The sequence below is a fragment of the Durotheca rogersii genome (assembly GCF_024521655.1).
Source record: "Durotheca rogersii strain YMJ 92031201 chromosome Unknown GGS23scaffold_2, whole genome shotgun sequence".
Lineage (NCBI taxonomy): Eukaryota > Fungi > Ascomycota > Sordariomycetes > Xylariales > Xylariaceae > Durotheca > Durotheca rogersii.
In genome coordinates, this window is record NW_026251233.1 from 2,476,384 (window position 1) to 2,497,559 (window position 21,176).

Genomic DNA, 21,176 nt, shown 5'->3' on the forward strand with positions numbered 1-21,176 from the left:
CTACTACACTACTTACGGATAAAGATAAATCGCAATCCCCTTCTAATAAAGGATTTAAGCTAAGCCGTATACCTACTTATAATACGAGTAACGAAAGAGGAGTTATTATTTATAATAAACTCGAAAATCGTTACTTTCCGGAGGTCGGGAAGCAAGTAAGTTTTTAGTTTTCTTAGTAACTAATAAGTAAAGGATAGGATAAAAAGGTAAAGAGGAAAAGAAAGATATTAATCGGCGGATATACGTTACTTCTAGCTTATTTTTAAACGCGTATTCCTTTCCTTTCCTTTTCTTTTTCTTTTGCTTTTATTAATATAAATTACTTTCCTTACTTTCCCTTTAAATATTAAAATATACCTATGTTAAAATATAATAATTACGTAATACTAGGATATTAATATCCCGGATTCCTAACGATAAACGTAAAGGATAACTTATTTAAGTATAGGAACGCGTTAATCGGCGTTAATAATCTATAGAAACATACTTTCTTTTAAGGTAAGAAATAAGGGAGGGCGTATTTATTAATATTATAATTTAAGGTATTAATTTCGTATATAAGCTACCGGTTTAATAACCATATAGGAATAACTTCTTTCCTTCCCTATTCGGGAAAGCGATTATATATTAAGCTCTTAGGCTTTATTACTCTTCGATCGGTATAAGTAGGTCATTTTAAGGTACTATAGCCTTATCGTATTATAATAAAAGGATTATTTATTAAGTCGGGTCGATCTTTTTAATCCGGGTTTATCGTTAGGTATAACTTCGTATTCTTTAAGCTTCTTATTTAGTATTTCTACTATAATTCGTACCTTATCGTTCGGGGTTAATCATTCTTCTTTTTCGTCGTCGATTACCAAGGGTATAGGCTTTAGGCCTTCTTTAGCTTAAGGGTCGTTAGTAATCGTCGATTCTTAATCCTTATATTTAATCGGTAATAGGCGTATGATTTATTCGTCCTCCTCCGGGTTCTTTAGCTCTTAAAACCCGTTAATATCTTAAATAAATTTCCGTAATTTATAGCCTAAAACTAGGTATAATAACGTAACTTTATCCGGTTCTTTAAGCTTATAACGGTTATAGCCTAAATCTTCGGCGATTAAATACGGTTTCTTTTAATAGTACTTTAGTTTTACGGCTATCGACTTATTTATATATCGTAACGTATCGTATAATAGTACGAAATTGTCGGCTTTTAAGAGCTTTTTTCGTATCCGGTAAGCGTTTTTTTCGTCCTAATACCGGGTAGCTTTTTTATATTTAGCCGCTAAAACCTTAACCGCGGTTAATATATCTTCCTAGCGTCTTTCGATTAATCGTACGCGTATAATTAAAAGCGATTCTCGGTCCGGGATATTCTTTTAGTTTATAATACGCTAGGTTAGGATAACGGTTTTTATCGGGATAATAGCCTTACGCCTATATATTAATTCGTATAGCGATATTTCGTACGAGCGCGTCGAGGTTTTATTTACCTATATAATTACCTTTAATAGGTTCGTTTATCCCCGATCGCTACCGTTTATATCTTTTATAAGGCCTCCGCGAATTACTTTATACTAAATAGGAGCAGCGTAGGTACGCTAACGGAGGCACGAAATAAGGGCTACCTAACTACTAATAACTAGCCTAGTACCGATTAACTAAGATTATAGCTATAAATAGCTATAATCGGTTAATCGGCTAGCTAAAAACGGTAGCTAGGAAAGGAAAGACTGGAAAAGGTAAAGACGAGGATAGCTAGAAAGGCATGGCAAGAAACGAATAAATAGCTATAGGTCGTAATATCTATAGGTCTAAGTTTAACTAATGAAAATATAAGTACGCGACCCATATAAATATATATCGAAAAGGCTACGTAGCTTAGATCTACCGTACTACTATAGCCTCCTTAGTTTAATTAATCCGTAAGGAGTAATTAAACTCCTAATATAACAGGCGCGGTGGCTCTCGTTCCTGTTGAACCTAATCAACCTAATCCCGATCAACCCTGATCAACTGAAAGCTAGCTAGTTTAATCAAAGGCTAATAGGATAAGTCAGGAAGAAATAGGTCAACTAGGCGATTGTAACAGTAATAAGTAGGTGGTGGGATAGGTGACTGTAACCGTGCCTGATCCTGAACCTAAACCTGATCAATCCCGAACCTATTTAATCGCTATTAACTAGGAGCTAAGCTAGTTTAATTAACGATCAATAGGAAATAGGAAAGATCTGATAACAAGAACTGGGCTAGCGGAGCTATAAACCTATAAACTAACCTAATTAACCTGTTCCTAATTAACCCTGATTAACTAGGAGCGAGCTAGGTCTATTAGGGCCATTAAGAAATAATAGGGATTAATAGTTAGGAAATAGGAACTATAACGGGTAGGTAAAACAAGCGTAGCTCCCGTGAGAAATAAAGAAATAATCCCATACGATATAACGTGATCTCCGTCCTTCTCGTCTATGGCTATTGCCGATCCTTTTAACTAATCCTGATCCTATAAATTAATTAATATATCCTGTTCATGCCTGTTTCTATAACTCGTTTGGCTGTTTTCGTATAACCGTTATTTATCCGGTAGTATCTACCGGGCTTCCCTTAACCCTCGATCCCTCCCCTATACGTAGTTCTAGGGGCTCTCTAGGCTCTTCCTACTAACTATATATCGGTAAAGGCGATAAGAGGAGTCTCTAGGCGTTACTATTCCTATGGCTATTTCTAGGCTGTTTTATTTAATATCTTATTTAATTCGTATATCGCGGTATCGTTTATAGGTCTATCGCGTTAATCGGTAGGTTCCCCGATTAGGTTCGTAGGTATAAGGTATATCGGTATCTTCGTATGGTAATTAAGGGCATCGTAGCACCTATCGGTTAAGGAGAAACCTCCCCAGGTGCCGTAACTAGCTAGAAGGAATAAAATAAAGGCGATCGGATAGCAAGCCTCTTATAATTAAAATAAACTAATTAATAACGAACGGATGCCTTTAAGCGCGTGTTATAAAAAGGAGGTAGTAGCGGTAACGGTATTAGATTAACTAAGGGCGAAAAACTGCCATCTAGGTACTTAAAAAACGACGGAAGCGAAACCAAACGAAAACGGGTATAGCTCCTTTAAAAGAAATAATTAAGAAACGAGGATAAGATAGATCTACTAATCGGCGAACGAGCTTTTAGGTAAGCTAATTAAAAGCTATTAGGAGGGCGTGGTTATTAATGGTCGCCATGGTTATCTGCCCTCCCTATTGATCCTGACCTAAAAAGCTATGACCTGAAAATTCTGACCAAAAGCTACGAAAACGGCTTTGGAGCTACGAAAATAGCTCCTAATTAAACGAGGCTCTAGGGATCTCTTAATCGACGTATCCTAAACCTAATGACTATAAAAACGGTCGTAAAAGGTTACTCCTAAGGCTAAGGTAAGGCTCGGGCTACTAAGTGATCGCTACTGAATAAGAGCAGCGTAGGTACGCTAACGGAGGCACGAAATAAGGGCTACCTAACTACTAATAACTAGCCTAGTACCGATTAACTAAGATTATAGCTATAAATAGCTATAATCGGTTAATCGGCTAATTAAAAACGGCAGCTGGGAAAGGAAAGACTAGAAAAGGTAAAGACGAGGATAGCTAGAAAGGCATAGCAAGAAACGAGTAAATAACTATAGGTCGTAATATCTATAGGTCTAAGTCTAACTAATAAAAATATAAGTACGCGACCTATATAAATATATATCGAAAAGGCTACGTGGCCTAGATCCACCGCACCACTATAATACCTAACCTCGATTATATCTTAGGATTACGGGAAATAAGTAATACCGACTTTAACTCTAATACCGACTAATTCTATTACTTTACGGACCTTCTTTTTATTCTCGGAACTATTATTATACTTAATTATTAGGAGTACGTCGTACTATAGGAATATTTATTCCTAGAGGAACTTAGCGATCGTCTTAGAATTTATTTTTCTAATAGCTCGGGCTTCGAAAAAACCGGATAATTCGTTTCGTGCTTCGATTATTACGATAAATCCGTTATTTATTAATATATATTATACGTTTATTACTTAATAAATAAGAACGTTAACTAGCTCGTTATATAAAGCGGGATCGACTTTCCGGGTATTATTTCCTTTTTAATATCTAGGATACGATTTAACCTCTCGGGCGACGTATTCGAATATACCGCGCTAATAATATAGTTTAGCTATCCGATCGTAAGTCGAAATACGTTTCCTATAGCCGAAATCTTCGTAGTAATCCTTAACTATAACTTTACGTAATTTCTCCTAGTCGATAATTCGTCGTATGCCCTTATACTTCTCGGGCTTCCTTTATAAGATATCTTCCGAAACGACGTATTTAAGCGCTTCCTTCTTAAACCGGGTCTATCGCTTTTAATACCTTATTAATCGGTTATCTCTTAATCGGTTAAGTAATTAAAATCGCATAAGAAACGTTACTATTTCTTACGACTTTATTAACTATTCTTCCGGTGGTTATAACGGTAAGGCTTTATCGCTAGATTATTCGACGACGTTAAGTAATACGACTATATTTACGTATATTATATTAAGCTATATATTAATAAAGTCCTTTATATCGCCTTTTTATTAATCGTCGTCGTTATCGTTTAAGCCGCTAGGTTTACGTAAGAAATCGTTTATAACGGAGTATCTCTTACCGGGTATATATTAAATATCGAAGTTAAATATCTTAATATAAGCTATCTATTTAATAAGGATAACGCCTAGGAAACTAAAGAATCCGTCGTTAAGCTAGGCGATTAATACTTTAGCGTCGGTTTTAAATACGAAGTAAATGCCGTAAAAGTAGTTTCGAAGCCGTCGTAAGGATTTAATAATTCCTAGATACTTTCGTTTCGTAGCGTCGTAATTTAATTCCGCCCCTTTTTAAATCCCTAACTCGTATCTCGAAGGTTTAAAGTTACCTTTATCGTTATCCTAATTTAATACGTAGCCTTAACCGTCTTTTAATACGTCGACTTTTACTTAAATTAATTATTCGATAATATAGTTTAAAATAATTAATACCGGTACGTTAATAAGAATAATCTTAAGCGAATCTATAGTATATTATTAATCGATATCTTAAATAAAGTATACTTCCTTACGTATTAATACTAGGAGGGGTTTAGCGACTATAGTATAATAATCGATCTATATTCTAAAGAAAACCGTAATACCGATAAAAGACCTTACTTCGTTTATATTCTTATATAACTTCTACTTTAAAATCTTAACTATCTTCGCTTCCGAGGGCTTCTTACCGTTTATACCGTATAGATATCCGACGATTACCGTACTACCTTTATACTAAGTAAACTTAACGGCGTTAGTAATAATACCGGCTAATTCGAAGTTTAAAAGGACGGCGTCGATATTCTTTAAGTACTTTAAGATAAAGCGTCGTATTCCCGGAAAAGCCTCTTAGTTATCGTATCTCGATATTAGCCCTTTAATATTAACGTCGTCGAAGAAGGATTCGTACTTAATAGGGATTAAATCGTAAAGAATTCGTATAACGGCTCGGAAAAAAGCGGTAATTAAGTTCGTCGCGCCTTATAATAGAGTCGTTATACGTAAAAGGCTAATAGGAGTAACGAACGTAGTTAAGTTACGGCTTATTTCCGCTAGCGTTATTTAGTCGTACCTAGAGAAAAAGTCGACGATTATAAGGATTAAATATATAACGAATTCTTAGGTAAAGGAATCTCTATCTCGGGATAGGAAGGCGTCGTAAATAATCTAGGCGTTAAGTTTTATCGCAGAGTTAATAAGTCGTAAATTATTATCTTTCTTCTCGACTACGAATTACGTATTTCGATAAGGACCGTAACTCTCTTTTAGGATTTCGTTCTTTAATCGTATACGTAAAACTTCGATTACTTATTCCTTAAGGGGTATTAGGATAAGGATGCCCTTAGCCTACTAGGCGTTATATAGTACCGTTCTAATCTTATAATCGGAGTAAACCTTAGGTCGGATTTTTCCGATTTTAAAGAAATCCTAGGTTAAGGCTATCTCTTTTCGGTATAGGATCTTAATTAATACGTCCTTCTTTTAATCGGTTAGTTCCGTATCTAATAAACCTACTTTAATAGCGTTAAGTCTTTCCGTTATTAATCTAATACCTCGGGAATTACTAGCGAATCTTAATATAATATTCTTATAAGATTTATCGCGCTATAATATATTTAATGACTCGTACTTCGACTTAACCTCCCTTATTACTTAATCCTTTTAATCGAATATTCCTAGCGGTATTTAGCCGTTTAACGGTATATTATCTACGGGTTAAACTTTACGCGATTTAGGCTTATATATAGTATTAACTAAAAACGTACGTTTAGCTTAGTAAGTTAATTCCGAAATAAAGGCTAGGTTTCGCTTATGTTATTTCAACTCTTACGTCGTATATCGAATTACCTTCGTAACGGTTTTACTAAAGACGTAAAGAAATTCTTCGTCGCTTAATTTAACGATCGCTTTATCTCCTTTATCTAGATTAAGTTCGAGGGCCGATAAGTCCTTAGCTTCGGAAATAAGTATTACCTTTATATCGTCGTTATAAAAGCGGGTATAATTAATTTTAGCTTAAAGGCTAACGTCGGTCTCTAAGTACTCGGCTAGGAACGCGTTTTTAGGCCTATATACGTTATTAAAGCGGCCTAAGGTATTAATAATATCTAGTTTTCTTAACCGCTAAGTATAAGGCTTAGTAACGTATCGCTTTTTAAGTTAATAACGAGAAGGACCATTATCCGGGCCGAGCTAAAGTTAACGGTTCTTATGAAGGTACTTCCGTCGAATTCGAGTTTTATACGGGACTAGAAGATAAAGTTTATATTAAGTAATAAAAGGTAATTAACGAACTTATCTTTAACGACGTAAATCGGTAAGCGAAGGTAATAATCGGTAAATTAAATAAAATCGTCGATTATTCTTATATATAAGGTCTCTATAGAGGATCTAAAACCTCGCTATATCGCCTTAGTACCGGTTATAGAAAGACGTTACTTCTTTATATAGCTTTTTACGATTATATTAGACTATGCCCTTATATCGATTACCGTAGATACGAGAGCTTCGTTCCCGTTAGGTCTTACGTTAATTACTAGCTTAGAAAAAGGCCGGATATAGTTTTTAATATCCTTTACGATAACGGAATTTACCGTTATTTTATTCGAAGGGTTAGTAAACGAGGCGGTAGTTTACGGTACGTTAGGTATTTTAATACTTTTTTCCCGATCCTTTTATACTTATTCCTTTATAATCTTAATAACCTTAAGCTAACCTTCGTTAATCTCTATAACGCGTATCGTAAGGTACTTAATTACTTATTCCGAAAACCCGGGCATAAACTTAATTAAATCGTTTTACGAAACTTCGAAGCGTTTCCTACTATTCTTATTAATTTTATTTAACTAAAACTCCTTTAATAATTCGTTAATAGTCTTCGTTTTCCTAGCTAAGTCGTTCGTATTCGAAGTAATATTCTTACCGGCTTTAGTTAGTTTACGCTTAAGTTATAACGATAGGACTTTTATATCCTTTTAATCGGGTATTTCTTTTTCGATATACTCGCCGTTAGGACCTCTAGCTCGCTTAACTACGTTAACTTCGACTAAGTCCGTTTTAATAATACCCTTATAATAGTAGATACCTTCGTCGTCGATAAGGCCCTTGGTTTAATTATAACCTAAGATTCCCGTTTCGTATAATTCGTAGCTATATTTACGTTCGATTATTTAAATAACGTTAATTTCCGATATAGCTCTTGGTATCTCTTCCTACTTTAATACTATATCCTCGTTTTTAGAATATCGTAGGTCGAGGGATATAAGCTTTAACTTTCCGGCTAAGTAGTAATATACTATCCTACGTACTTACTTTAGAGATTCCTTACTTTAATATACGTAAAATAAGATATAATAAGCGATCGGTTTTCTTTTACGTTTAGCTTAGGTAATAATCGATTTTAAGATTAGTATTAACTCCGGCTTATCCGGGTCTTCGTTCTCGAGGTAGTATAATCGCTTATTATTCCTATGGTAGAACCGATTCTAGGTTATATTTATTAGTAGCGGGTAACGGCTATAGTTATAAAGCCGATCGAAAGTATTATAAAATTAATATTTAAATTCCTTATAGTTACTCGTCTAAGTTAATAGAATCCTATTACGTATGCCTCGGTAATTTAATATAGTACTACGTTTAGAACTTATTAAGGTTCTTCCGCTAATTTATAGGTTATAAAGACTTAGGTTCCGAACCGCGTTTACTAAGAACGGGTTTTCTTATTAATATTATTAATCGACGCCGTACGTATCCTTAGGGCTATAAGAGCTACTATCTTAACGGTAGTTTTACGAAGTTATCTTTATCTTTAAAGCGTTAAGTCGGTCGTAAAGGACCTATATATTAGCTTTCTAACTAATACTTAGGTAGCCGTAAGAAGGTTTAAGCTACGAGGAAGGCGGTAGCTAAGGCATTTAAAGGCTAGGAGTCGTTAATCGTTAAATTATTTACATTATAGGCTTTTCGGGTTCTTCGAAAGTTACCGTTTTCTACTATCGTCGTTCTTCGGCTTAGGCCTTATCGGTAATTTATACTACTATACGACGTTCCGCCTACTTATAAAGCTAAGTATAAAGAATCCGGTAATCGATATCTCCGATCTTATTATAATTATAGTCTTTCGTTTTATAGAACTTTATAATTAAGGATATCCGGAGTTTATCGGTTAGGTATCCTACTTTTTAAAAAAGCTTTCCGTTATTGTTTACGAGCTTGGAAAGACGTTTATAGTTTATAAAATACGTAAAGATCGCTTTAAGATCGTTAATTACGTTACCTCGTTTTAGTTATACGAGTTTACGTTTAACGTTAACTTAGCCTAGTTTATCGGTAATCCTAAAGCGGTACTTTAAGGCTATAACGATAACTCTTTAGATCGTTTAATCCTTCGTAACGTCTTTAATACGCTTCTTAATGGTTTTAATCGTAATCTATTCGCCGATTTCCTTAATCTTATCGTCGTCGCTTATACGGTAGCGGTTAAATAATCGATTTACCTTTTTTAGTTATTAGGTTACGTTATATTCGTTAAACTTAAGCCTAGGGTAATCGGTAGGGTTAGGAAATCTAATAACTAATATTACGATAATCGGGGTAGCTATCGGTATATTCTAATTACTAGAGGCCCCGTTATTATTATTTTAAGATAATACCATAGGGATTAGCGGGATAAGTATAGAGCTACGGATAAGGGGTAACTAAGTAAGAGTTTTATCGTCGTCTTCCTTTTCTTCGGGCGGATATAAGGGCGGAGAGTTAATATCGACTCTTAAGGTCTTTACTAATAGTTTAATCTTTATTACTTCGGGTTTTAACGGCGATTTATTCCGTTTCCTAGTTACGGACTTTATTTAGTTTATCGATACGAGGTATAAAGTAGAAAGGGAAGTAATAAGGGTCTTATTATCTAACATAAGAATAAAGGTATAATAACTATTATTTATATCCTAATACTTTTCCTCTAGTATAAGTATATTATTATTTATTATATTATCTCGATCGATAGGGTCTGGGTACTATACGAGCTTCTCTAGTCGGCTAACGCCTAATTAAAATACGATACGTATTCCCTAGACTAATAATTTAATTATTATAAATAAGTCGACGATAATTCCTCTTATTAAGGTCTAAAACTCCTAACGTATAACCTTCGTTAAGGTAATACGTATAAGGAATAGATTCCGAATAAGGAATCGCGTTAAATACGATATCGGTTATAGCTATAGGCCGGTTTCGATCTAACGGGAGTTATTTAATAGTATTAGCGGTATTACCGCTAGGCGTCGTTTTACGCCTATGTTAATACTTCTCGCTATATTAATTATTAGTTAATAATATAAAACTAGCCTATATATAGGTATACCTATTAACTCGACTTTAGTTCCGTTTCCTTAATCCTTTATATCTACGTAGTTCTATTAATATTAATTCCTAGTTCTCTTTAAAACTATCGGTTACTAATAGTTATTAGTTTATTAATTCTTATCTATATTATTAATATAAATATCTATATTATATCGTATATTATATCGTCGAATCGCTACGTTTAGGTATCCTAAAATACCTCTAGCATAATAAGTTATTAGTATTTATATATTTAATTTATATCGATTAATAGGTTTAAAGGAAAAAGAAAGCTATCGTAAGATCGGTTAAGGTATAATTATTATTAGCCTTTATCCGTCCTTAGTATTAATAAAAGAGCAGCGGGTCGTATAGGTTATCGTAATTTATGCTAAAGCGTTACGCGTTTAATCTATATAGTAAATAAATAACTATAAGGAGGCTGCCTTAATCGCTATAAGCTTTATCTACTCGCACGAGATATATTATGCTATTAGCGGTTCGGAAAAGCGGTTAATATTAAGGGCTAAGTACTATCCCTAGTTTTACGGATTCTTCCGTATAGTAGATAAATAACTATACGAAGGATGTCCTAATCGGTATAAACGCGGTTTAATCGTCGTATTATATCGTAGTATCGATAGCTTATTAACGTTATAAGTATTAAGGGCTAGGTAATATCCTAGCGGCTATAATATCGTAGTAAAGGTTCCTAGGCTTATACGTACCTCCTTATAGTAAATAAATAACCATAAGGCGGAATATTTTATTTAACGTAAAATACGGACTACCTCGCGGGTTAAATAGCGGCGCCGACGGCGATCGATATCCTTTAAATCCTAATAGCGTAATAAAAACTCCGTAAACTAAAGATTAAAGGGTTGAAAAAGTTATAAAATAATCGCTATTAAAGAGGAGTAAAGCGTACGCGATACTAAAGACCCGGATAGGTTTACTCGAAAGTATACTTTATCGAAGACTATAATACGTACGATAATCTAAGATAAATGAAATTAATATCGCTATACTAATCGAAAGGTAAGGAATTTAATATAGTTATCGTATCTTAGCTATGCCTCTTCGTCGTAAAGATATAATAATCGCTAGCCCGAAGGTATAAAAAGTAAGAAGAGAAAAGGAGTAAAACGTAAAAGTTACTTATTCGGCTATAGCGGTACGACGAAGTAACTTAAGCGCCTATAATTAAAATAAATATATTAATCGGAAAACGATAAATCTAATAGCGAAAACGAATCTTTAATTAAGGTAAAAATAATAAAGATAATAATCTAGCTAAGTAATGAACTAAATAATAAGCATAGCATGTCCCGTACTTACGGGAGCTATAGTTATTTTATATAGGTATAAGGCTTATCGTAGCGTATTACGTAATGCATCAAGAGGGCATGTCTTACCGCACCACTACAGTATATATCCCTAGTAAGAACTACCTAACTTACCTAAGCTAGCTAAGTATTACTATATATACCTATAGATCGCTTTATACTCTCTAGTAGCTTTCCTTCTTTTCTAGTTAGTTAATATATACCTTCTTACCCTTATTCCATTACTCTCTTTACGAATAACCCATTAACCTAAGCTTAGCTCTCGCTAGCTACGTAACAGATCGCTATACGTATTCCAGGGCATGTCGGTACAGAAGCCCAAATAACCGGGATCTCTCCACACCCGAGTTATGGGTATTTATCCCAGTCAAAGGATAGCCGCAGTTGTCGAGCGTGGGGTTGGGGTTGAAGTTGGGGGAGGGGAGAGGTTCTGCCTGGGATGAACTTGACTAGAAACCGCTTACCATAGCTTCCAAAAAGAATCTGTTCTCCCCGTAGTCTCAACTAGGCCAAGTCGTAGCAAGTTAAAATCCGAGTTGATTTCACTCTCGCTAGAACTTAAGGAGGCTACTCTGTTTTCTCCATCCACTGTATTCTATATGTCTATCGCCTCTCTCCTAATGTATCGAACGATATCTGTTTTAAAGTAGAACTACCTACACGCCGCTTATGAGGGATGGGGAAAGCCAACACATGGTTTCTGACTCTGCTTACTAGTTGTAGATCTCGATGCACACAAGCAGGGGCTCAGTCCCATAGGACGTAGTGAACTATTCTCACGGCAGTTAACAAGCTACTTCATTCACTCGACTGACAAGGGAGTTGCGTTATCAGACGACAAACTCCAATTCATATGTGGCTATGGAGTTGGAAGGACTGGTCCCTTCGTCAATATCACAGCGATCTAATCTGGTAATGGTACCCGGAGATATATACCTCCACGACGCGAGTCCACGCGACCCAATCACATGGGCTCCTAGAATCAGCCCCTTTCCTCATGGAGATGAAGTGAGCCCCCCCCGACCAGATCCCGGCCGTGTTCGTGTCTTAAGGATACTCGGCCCAGACTGCTAGCGACATCCCGGGGACCTAGACAGACGACACCTGGGTCGTAGGTGCCAGCGAGCAGGTTGGGCATCCGCAACTCCGCGGGACCAGAACTTCCTCGGTACAGCTGGGGAGCAGGGTAGTAGTGATGGCGCGGAGCGGCTCGAGGGTGGGCTCGCCAGGCTCACAGGTCCTAGTCGGCCGGATGCATACCGGTCGGGGGCAGAGCCCTATTATAGGCGTGACGGTACTGGTCACGGTCGTGATCGTTTGACACCGAATCTCGCTCGCGAATGTGGTAAGATCGGTGGCAGCCGCTGGAGAGGCAATGCTGCTAGGTGGGAATAGTCAGACGTTAACATCGAGCACGGGGGGTAAGATTTGTAAAGGGAAGAACTAACCCTTGAAGCATTGCCACGGCCACGACTGCAAGATTTCTCACCGAGTACATGGTGGCGGGCGTGAGAAGAAAATATACCTATAAGGAGACGTGCTGTCGAGACTTGTCCACACCCACTTAGAGGGCACTGAAGAGAGGATGGGGTTTCTGCTATACCTACCGTCTCGGCCAACCTAGGCCTTTTATAGCCATTTCGTATTTGCCCCATTCGAGACTGATAGCCGCTGATGTAGCCTGTGATCGGTTACGAGAGGGCTTCTCATAGTTGGGGTAACAGATAATACGGGAATAGGATCTGGGAGAACTCGTTGTGCCTACGACATTAGGATAGGATACGACCATAATCCACTTTGATTCCTTCCAAGAGGTGTTTAGAACCCTGTTAGCACCGTATTCGGCAATCACTCATTTTGTGATGGGAGGACGAGATTTATTGTTGTGAGACACCTGGCATGATGTGAGGATTCGCATTGCGTTCTACAAGACAAGTAAGACGACTATGCTGAATCTAGACTTAATAGTCTTCCGGGTTGGGGAAGCCGTCGGTAGCAGCGCAATACCGCCGATCACGCCGAGGGTGAAGACCACAACTAGTTGTGGCGTCAGCTCCGGAGCCGGGAGCGATATTAGTGAGACATTCATCTACGCACATCGCCTACCGACAAATAGAGTTGACGTCTAGACAGACGAGAAATCTAGGGCGGTGCTAAGGTTGCAACCCTCAGCCCTATGAGGCGTGGCTAATTTCAGCTGGAGGTTCCGGGGGGCTGTAAAAGGGGTATGCGGCGGCATAATGTTACGTGGCTTGCTAGAATAGACCAAGCAGGCTACGTAGTAGACAACGATAGCAGCTGACAGCTCGGCCCTGGTAGCCAAATATATGGACACGGCAATTCGACGGGGATAAGAAGATGCTCTGCTCAGGAGTAGTGTGTCTGTTCTTGTAGATAGGTAGTGTCGCGTTACACATGGCTGGCTGGGTGCTGAAAGTTGCTTTCGCCTCTATTACGCGCTTACGGGAGGACAAGATCCTTCGGAGATGCGGAGGCTTGCGGCTTGGTGGTGGGACAGAGAGCTGTGCAGGTTCGCAGGGGATAGGGGAAATGCCGAGGTCTGCCGAGCGCCATTCACCCGCTGCCGTTCAGGGAAGAAGGGGAGCAGTCCTCCCACGAAATGAATGCTGGTCGCAGGGAGTACTATGGTAAGTCCTCCAACAAGGCTGGATTGTCTGGGTAGCAGCAGATACTTCGAGAACGGAGAGAGCGTGTGTGCTTCGACGAGGTTATTACTAACGGAGTAAGAAGAGACGTGGTATCGAAGACGATTAATCCCACAGGAAACTGATATATGGATATCGACGTAGCAATGCCTATCACCTGGGTATACCTAGCAATACCTGAACAATTCCTTTTCTTCGTAACGAAAATGCAACATGCCCCGGGTACCTGCCTAGCAGGTCCTTTGAACCCATCCATCCAGTATTACCTAGTAAGCGGGGTTGTCGTCAGGATGTCAACAAAAACCCCTCCATTCCTAACCCTCTTTCGGGCATAGATAGCATTAGCAGGTCTTCACATGCCATTCGCCCATCCGCGTCACTTACACGACGAGCACGACGGCTAAGCACTACGTCTGCGGCTCTCCTACGTAACGCGTGCCCGAGCTTCCGCTTAATCCCGGGCGTATATGCGCCGTTCCGCCATCGGAAGCCGAGACATCTCAATATAACACGGGACAGTTAGGTAGGTAGGTAAACAGTCCAGGGTTAACCACTAGCAAGATCCTACCATTCGCCGCGCAACTAGGTACCTAGGTAATACTTACTCCTCCTACTCGCCTTTGCTGCGACTTGCTCGGTACGACCACTCACACCACTGCTGACTCGTACCGGAGCCCCGATACCACGCAGTGCCACACTGCCTGTGCCGACGACTCCCGTCCACCGCTACAGTCTCACCTGCCCATCTACCCGCAGCGAGCAGCCATGGCATCTCGGGGCGCCGCCATCGTGCAGGAGCTGCAGAAGTTCACGACGTAAGAGCCTCTCCCTCTTCCCTCCCCTCTCCTCCCTTTCGCTGACCTCCGCCGGGCAAACCCCGCAGGTGCGACGTCTCGGACGCGCTGTGCAAGCTGGGGCGGCGGCGCGGCGGCTTCCTGCCGGGGCTGACGATGTGGTCGCCGCAGCGCCAGGACGGGCCGACCCGCATCGTCGGCCCCGCCTACACCGTCAAGTACGTGCCGCTCGACGACCCGGCGCCGAAGCACCCGACGCACTACGTAAGCCGCCGCCGTTCCTCTTTCGTCTCCCTCCCTCCCTCTCTCTCTCTCTCTCTCTCTCTCTCCGTATGCGATACGCAACTGACCCTTTCCCCCCCCCCCCCCAAAAAAAATAGATCGACTCCGTCCCCGCCGGCGCCGTCGTCTTCATCTCCTGCCCCCCGCGCACCGCCAACGCCGTCTACGGCGGCCTCATGTCCGCCCGCGCCCGCGCCCGCGGCGCCGTCGGCTCTGTCGTCGACGGCCGCTTCCGCGACCTGCACGAGCAGCGCGAGCTTAACTACCCCGTAGGCAGCCCCCCTCCCCTCCTAATCCCCCGCGCCGATAGCCCGGCACACACACACACGCACATACAACCCTACCCTAACTGACGCGCCCCCCCCCCCCCCCCCCCAACCCTCAGATATTCGCCCGGGACGTGGGGACCGCGCCGCCGGGGCCCGTCCTCAAGGTGAGCGCGGTCGACGTGCCCGTGAAGCTGCAGCAAGGCGACGCCGACGCCGACGCCGACGACATCGAGGTCCGCCCCGGCGACTACCTGATCGGCGACGTCAACGGCGTCGTGGTGCTGCCCGCCGAGCTCGCCGAGCCCGCGCTGCCGCTCATGCGCCGCCAGGTCGAGGCCGACGACCGCATGGCCGCCGCCATCCGGGACGGCATGAGCTTCGTCGAGGCGAGCGCCAAGTTCCGAGGCTAGCTACCCAATCCTCCAGACAGAGAGAGAGAGAGAGAGAGAGAGAGAGGGCGGTTCTGGCCAAGTAAGGACCGTTATTCGCCTGCTGCTAGGTACCAGTGCCCGGCCTTCAAACGCGTTGGGGGAGCGAAAGGAGGAAAATGAACAAAATCCACGTGTGGGTATACATGCTCGCAGGTTAAACATCGTTGGTGCCGCATGAAGGGGGAGAGGGGTCAAATATGGGTTCGGGCGGGCGGCCAGGCGAGTGGGTAAAGCAAATTCTATATCATCAATAACTAGAGACCGCATGGCTAGCATACATCGTGATCGTGCCTTGGTGCAACTTCCCATCGATTTACGACATTCGGGAAGTCCTCACACCATCATGCAACCGACATGATCGGCTAGTCCATACGTCACTTGGGTATCTTCGCCTACCAAGGCCGCTCCTGAATCGTCTGGTCGTAATCTGGGATTGTATAGTAACGCGTCGGCTGAATATTTCTTCTCGAGCCGTAGCTCGTGTAGAAATAGTTCTTCGAACGGCCGACGACGGGGCAATCCCGATGCGACCCATCTATCTAGTGTCCGCTTCCGGGCAGAATCGCCAATCCCATCTTCCTCCTTTTTCAACAGTGTCTCCTCGGGCCGCAACTCGCCGGAATTCGGTACTGTTCCGGGCGTAACCGCAAGGATATCATAAGAGACATCAACGCAAACAGTGCCCTAGAGATATCCGCGGCGTATACGTTGTTTTTGTACAGAGCTCTAGAGTTTCGGTTAGCGAAGGCATGTAGAAGATTTCAAGGAAAGGCCCATGCTGTAAATGTGTAAAGGATGTTGTAAAGGATGTATGTTGGTGCCTAGGGATAAAAGTAAAGAGGCGCCGAAGGGTGAGAGGTAGGTATCTATATAACTTGTTGTCGATGATTACGATTGCAGCACCGTCGATTAGTGTATACGATTTACCTCAACCTTCGACGACGGCGACGGCGACGACGACAGCGAAGTCATTCGTTAGAGTCTCCCCCTCCGTGGGGTCACCTGACGTTACCCGTCTGGAAATATAAAATAATGTAGGTGATCTCCTCCACTCATAGTAGATGGGATATGCGAACCTTTTCAAGTTGACCCGAGGGGGTCGTGTCACTTACGCTCCACGTAAGTAGTACGTGTGTATTCTCGAGAACTCTCGATTACGAATCAGCCTCGGGCGTGCGGGTGAGTTGCCAATGTCAAGGAGGTCGTCTCGTCTCACTCTCACTCTGCCATCTTATCGAGTTGTCTTGTCACGGTCACCATCTTCTCGATCAATTCCGGAATCCTAAACGGTTTTACGAGGACGTCGTCACAGCCCGCAGCTTTGGCCTCCACGATCTGCTCTACGCGAGCATTGGCGCTGACTGCGATGATCGGTATCCGCGGGCCCTTAAGCCGGCCGGCCTTTTCTAGCTCTCTAATCTTGCGAGTGCAAGTGAGGCCATCCTGAACTGGCATCTCTATATCCATTAAGATGAGGCTGAGAGGAAACTTGCCATTGGCCCGGTTCGTGTGCTGAAGCCTCTCCAATGCCTCTACTCCGTGATTAGCTACGTCGACGATGCAGCCGCTGTTCTGCAAGTCACGACGGGTAATTTGCTGGTTGATGAGGTTGTCTTCGACTAGGAGCACACCTTCGATTCGAGGCCCGAGCAGCTTCTTAGTCGGCTTGGCCATGGTAAATGCTCCTCTACCGAATCCCTTTCCGACGGTACTGTTTGGTGATTTCAGAATATTGCCTACGGCTTCGGCGGCCGCGCGAGCTTCCTGCGATGCTTCCTCGCTCGATACCTCTGCCTCGATGTAAAACGCGAAGGTCGAGCCCTGGCCGGGACTGGATGCCACGCCGATAGCGCCATTCTGCATCTCGGTGAGTCTACGGCTGATGAACAGCCCCAGCCCCGAGCCCCCGTATTTCACATGAGTCTTCGAATTGGCTTGAACGAAACGTTGGAACAATGACGATTTTTCATCTTCGGTAAGCCCTTGCCCCGTGTCCTTCACTTCGAACATGAGGTAGACCCTGTTCTCCTCAGGAACCGGCGGGAAAGGCTGGTCCTCTTGCCATGCTAGATCCGTGGCTCGGGGTATGAACTGGACGGATGGGGCACGGCCCTCGGGGTGAGACTTCGACGCGCTCATGGTAATAGACACGTTCCTTGTCGGTCCGTTCTTCGTAAACTTCAAGGCATTTGTCAAGAGGTTGATGAGCACCTGCTTCAAACGTGAGGGATCTAGTTCGAGAAACTCGATATTGAGGTCGGTTAGGGACCGATCGACTACCATCGTCAAGTCGATGTCGACTCTGCGAGCCTCCACCTCAAACATTTTAAATGCTTCTCGGGCGATGTAGATTGGGTTCACCGTGATGGGCGTGATAGACAGGAGGTTCGAATCAAGCTTTGACATCGTCAGGATGTCGTCGACTATGCGCTTTTGATGCTGGGCGCAAGCGATTATAGTCTCCGCATTGTCTATGCTGTCTTTCAACAGCTGGGCGCCTTCCCGGTAGATACTGCCTGAGGGACTATGGATGCCGGAGGGACTCGAGTTGTTCGTGTGGCCAAGCCTGGCAGCTTTCGTATCGACCAACTCTTGCGCCTTGATCAGACACCCGATAACGGCGTCGGCGCATTGGACAATCGCGCTCAGCGGGTTCCGCATCTCGTGCGAGGTCATGTCGATGAAGTTTTCTTGTTGTCTCTTAGATTCGATGGCTTCGTCTTTACGCTGCCGCTCCTTTTCGAACTGCCACTTCTGCAGCGAGACATCGCTCAGACAGCCCGTAAAGGTTTCGATGGCGCCCTCCGAGTTGCTTACCGGCATAAAGGTTGCCAGGACCCAGCGAGGGGCGACGATCAGATCTCCGGCGGTGTCTGTCTCGGTCCACGACGTCTTTAGCCGAAGTTCTGCGGTCTGAGATTTGCCTTCTCTAACAAGTGTCACTAACGTCTTCTTCAGAGTAGGCATATCGTCATCGACGACGCAAACTTCGAAGGGCTTGACCGGCACGCGGGACAGATCCACCCTCTCTATGCCGCACATCTCGTAAAACACATTGTTCGCCCCAATCAAGCGGCCGTCGAGGGTCATATCGTACATGCCTACGGTTGCGAGCTCCGCCATCCTGTCGTGTTATGGGTTAGCTAGCGCTTCGTCTACTACCTCATGGAAAAGGCTCAAACTAGAAAACCCTGATTTCGTGAGTGTGAAGTGTCTGTCCTTGGGGAGGCCGGACGCTGCAAATCAGGCCCACGCAACGAGCTCGAAAACTGACGAGACAAATGAGCCTAGGGGTCAGTGCACTCACCGTTTGAGATTCTCCGCTTGCTGGGCCTTGCGGATGGCTTCTTCGGCGGCCTTTTTATGTAGTGTTACATCCGTCAGGCATGCAAGAACCTGATTGATGTTGCCGTCGGGACCCCGTTCGGCTTTAAGCGAACCTAAGATATGGCGCAGGCCTCCGTCATCCGCTTCCAAGTCCAACCCTACTTTCTCGAAACCAGGAGAGCTACCAATCGGGTGCAGGAGTGGGTAGTTGTCGTCCGGCGACCGTCGAACTCGGAACTCGATTGTGACGCTCAGTGTTTTCTCAAGTTCTTCGTATGCGCGCTTAATATTAGCTTTGTCTTCGTCGATAACACAAGACAGGAAACCCTCCGCGGTGAGGGGGTTCGCTTTAGTGGCCCCCGTGATACGGTGCCACGCGTCATTTGCCAATGTAATGTCGCCGGTATTATTACCAAAGCACATGCCGACAGGAATGAACTCGGCCATCTGTTGAAACTTATGCACCGACTCCGTCGCCTCTCGCGTCTTGGTTTCGAGCTTTTCTTTCAACAAGGCCTGATCGTAAGCAGCTTGTTCGGCAATGTTACGACCTCTCCGCGCTTCTTCAACGAGGAGCACGATCGAGGCCAGCGTCGTGTTCAACTTCTGGTTGAGTAGCGATATGTACTGTCGGTAGTCGTTGTCATAAGGGCGGCGGGGATTCAGGCCGAGAACGAGCAGGCCCGATACGTCTTCGTCTTTGGTTGGACGTATGGGACAGATGACGGCTTCGCGACAGGGGTCCCGAAAGCCGCGCCAGCATAGCTCCTTGAATAAAGACTCGGGTAGTGTTCCGTCCTTGACCTGAAGCAAAATCGGCCCATGCGATTTTGCGGCTGCTGCAAAAGACGACAGGCCCCCATCACTCCCGTCGAGGCGCAGGGGCGATCGAGCGATGGGGTGGCCATCTGGAACACCGAGGCATCCTTGGAGCCTGTAAACCTTCTCCGGTGTCGTGGAGTTGAGGTTATCCTGGACGGAGTAGAGGATGGCGAGGGGGATGTCGTAAGTTGGGCGGCAAGCCTCAAGTTCTTGAAGAAGCTTGGCCCAGTACGACTCGACATCGCGTGCGGAAACCAGCGTGTCACCCAAGTCAATCAGCATCTTAGTGCGCCGTTCCCAGAGCCTCGTGGATGTGGTGTCTTGAATGGGCTGGATGAACCCGAGGCACTTCTTCTTTTCAATGATAGGGGTGATAGACCACTTTAGGTATTTCTCCTCGAGGCTTCCGTCGTTGTTCTCGACAAAGAACCGCCATTCGTCCTCGTCACCTACTCGGTGCTTGGAGGCAGTCGTAGACATGGCTAGCTTGATCTTCTCGGAGAAGTCAGGCCAGGCATCCTCTACCGATTTTCCTAGCAAAGCCGGGTGTTTGGGGCCACATAGTTTGCTAAATGCTTCGTTATACAGGGTGGTCAACTGCGCGCCCCAGTATATGGCTATAGGCCTCGAGTCGGCGAGGACTTGATCAAACGTTTGGTGGAGGAGGGAAGGCCAGCGGGACAGCGGGCCGAGCGGCGTCTCTGCCCAGTTGAAGGTCTTAAGCACGTTGGCAAAGGAGTCGTGGTCTGGTACGAAATCTGTTACCCAGCCATCGTCGTCGTCGACGGTAGTTCCATGGCCGACAGGCTTGTGGAAAAGTTGGTTGGTGTTGCCCCAGTGGTTGAGGGCAGACTCGGGGAAGCACTCGTCTGCCGGCGATCGATCGTTGGCCCCTATGACGGCCCACCTGTCACGAACTATCGAACGGGTCCAGGATACATTCTCGAAGGCAAAGGGGTAGGTGCCGATGTCAGAGGCAGAGGCGAAGGTGAGCCAGTCCCAGAAAGGGCCGTGGCGCGACTTGGATACCTCGATGACCCGGCCATGGAGGGCGGCGTTGGCGCGGAGGGCGGGGTTCGCGTAGATTGGCTGCTGCGTCTGGGTCGGTGTCGTAGCGACGATAAAGGTCGGTCGGGGATCAGATTCGAGGAGGTCAAGAATGCCGACGTCGGATATTCCCATTGGTGGGTGCATCATCAGCTCAGCTGGAAAGGTTGCGGCGTGATTCAATGTCGCCGGCGATGATACACTACATAATAGCAGAAGGTCATGGCGCGGTTCTTAAGGAGTGTTGAGGGCGG

General features: G+C 43.8%; 2 protein-coding genes across 2 annotated transcripts; one reads left to right on the forward strand and one right to left on the reverse strand.

The window, feature by feature from the left end:
• Positions 1 to 14,715: 14,715 nt before the first annotated feature.
• Positions 14,716 to 15,705, forward strand: GGS23DRAFT_593033 (RraA-like protein; the record flags this gene model as incomplete). The annotated part of the gene is made up of 4 exons (XM_051517982.1): positions 14,716 to 14,765; positions 14,834 to 15,008; positions 15,125 to 15,295; positions 15,412 to 15,705. 4 exons carry the CDS (start codon positions 14,716 to 14,718, stop codon positions 15,703 to 15,705), a joined length of 690 nt encoding a protein of 229 aa, XP_051376456.1.
• Positions 15,706 to 16,944: 1,239 nt separating this feature from the next.
• Positions 16,945 to 21,072, reverse strand: GGS23DRAFT_602697 (uncharacterized protein; the record flags this gene model as incomplete). The annotated part of the gene is made up of 2 exons (XM_051519362.1): positions 16,945 to 18,850; positions 19,034 to 21,072. 2 exons carry the CDS (start codon positions 21,070 to 21,072, stop codon positions 16,945 to 16,947), a joined length of 3,945 nt encoding a protein of 1,314 aa, XP_051376457.1.
• Positions 21,073 to 21,176: the final 104 nt, after the last annotated feature.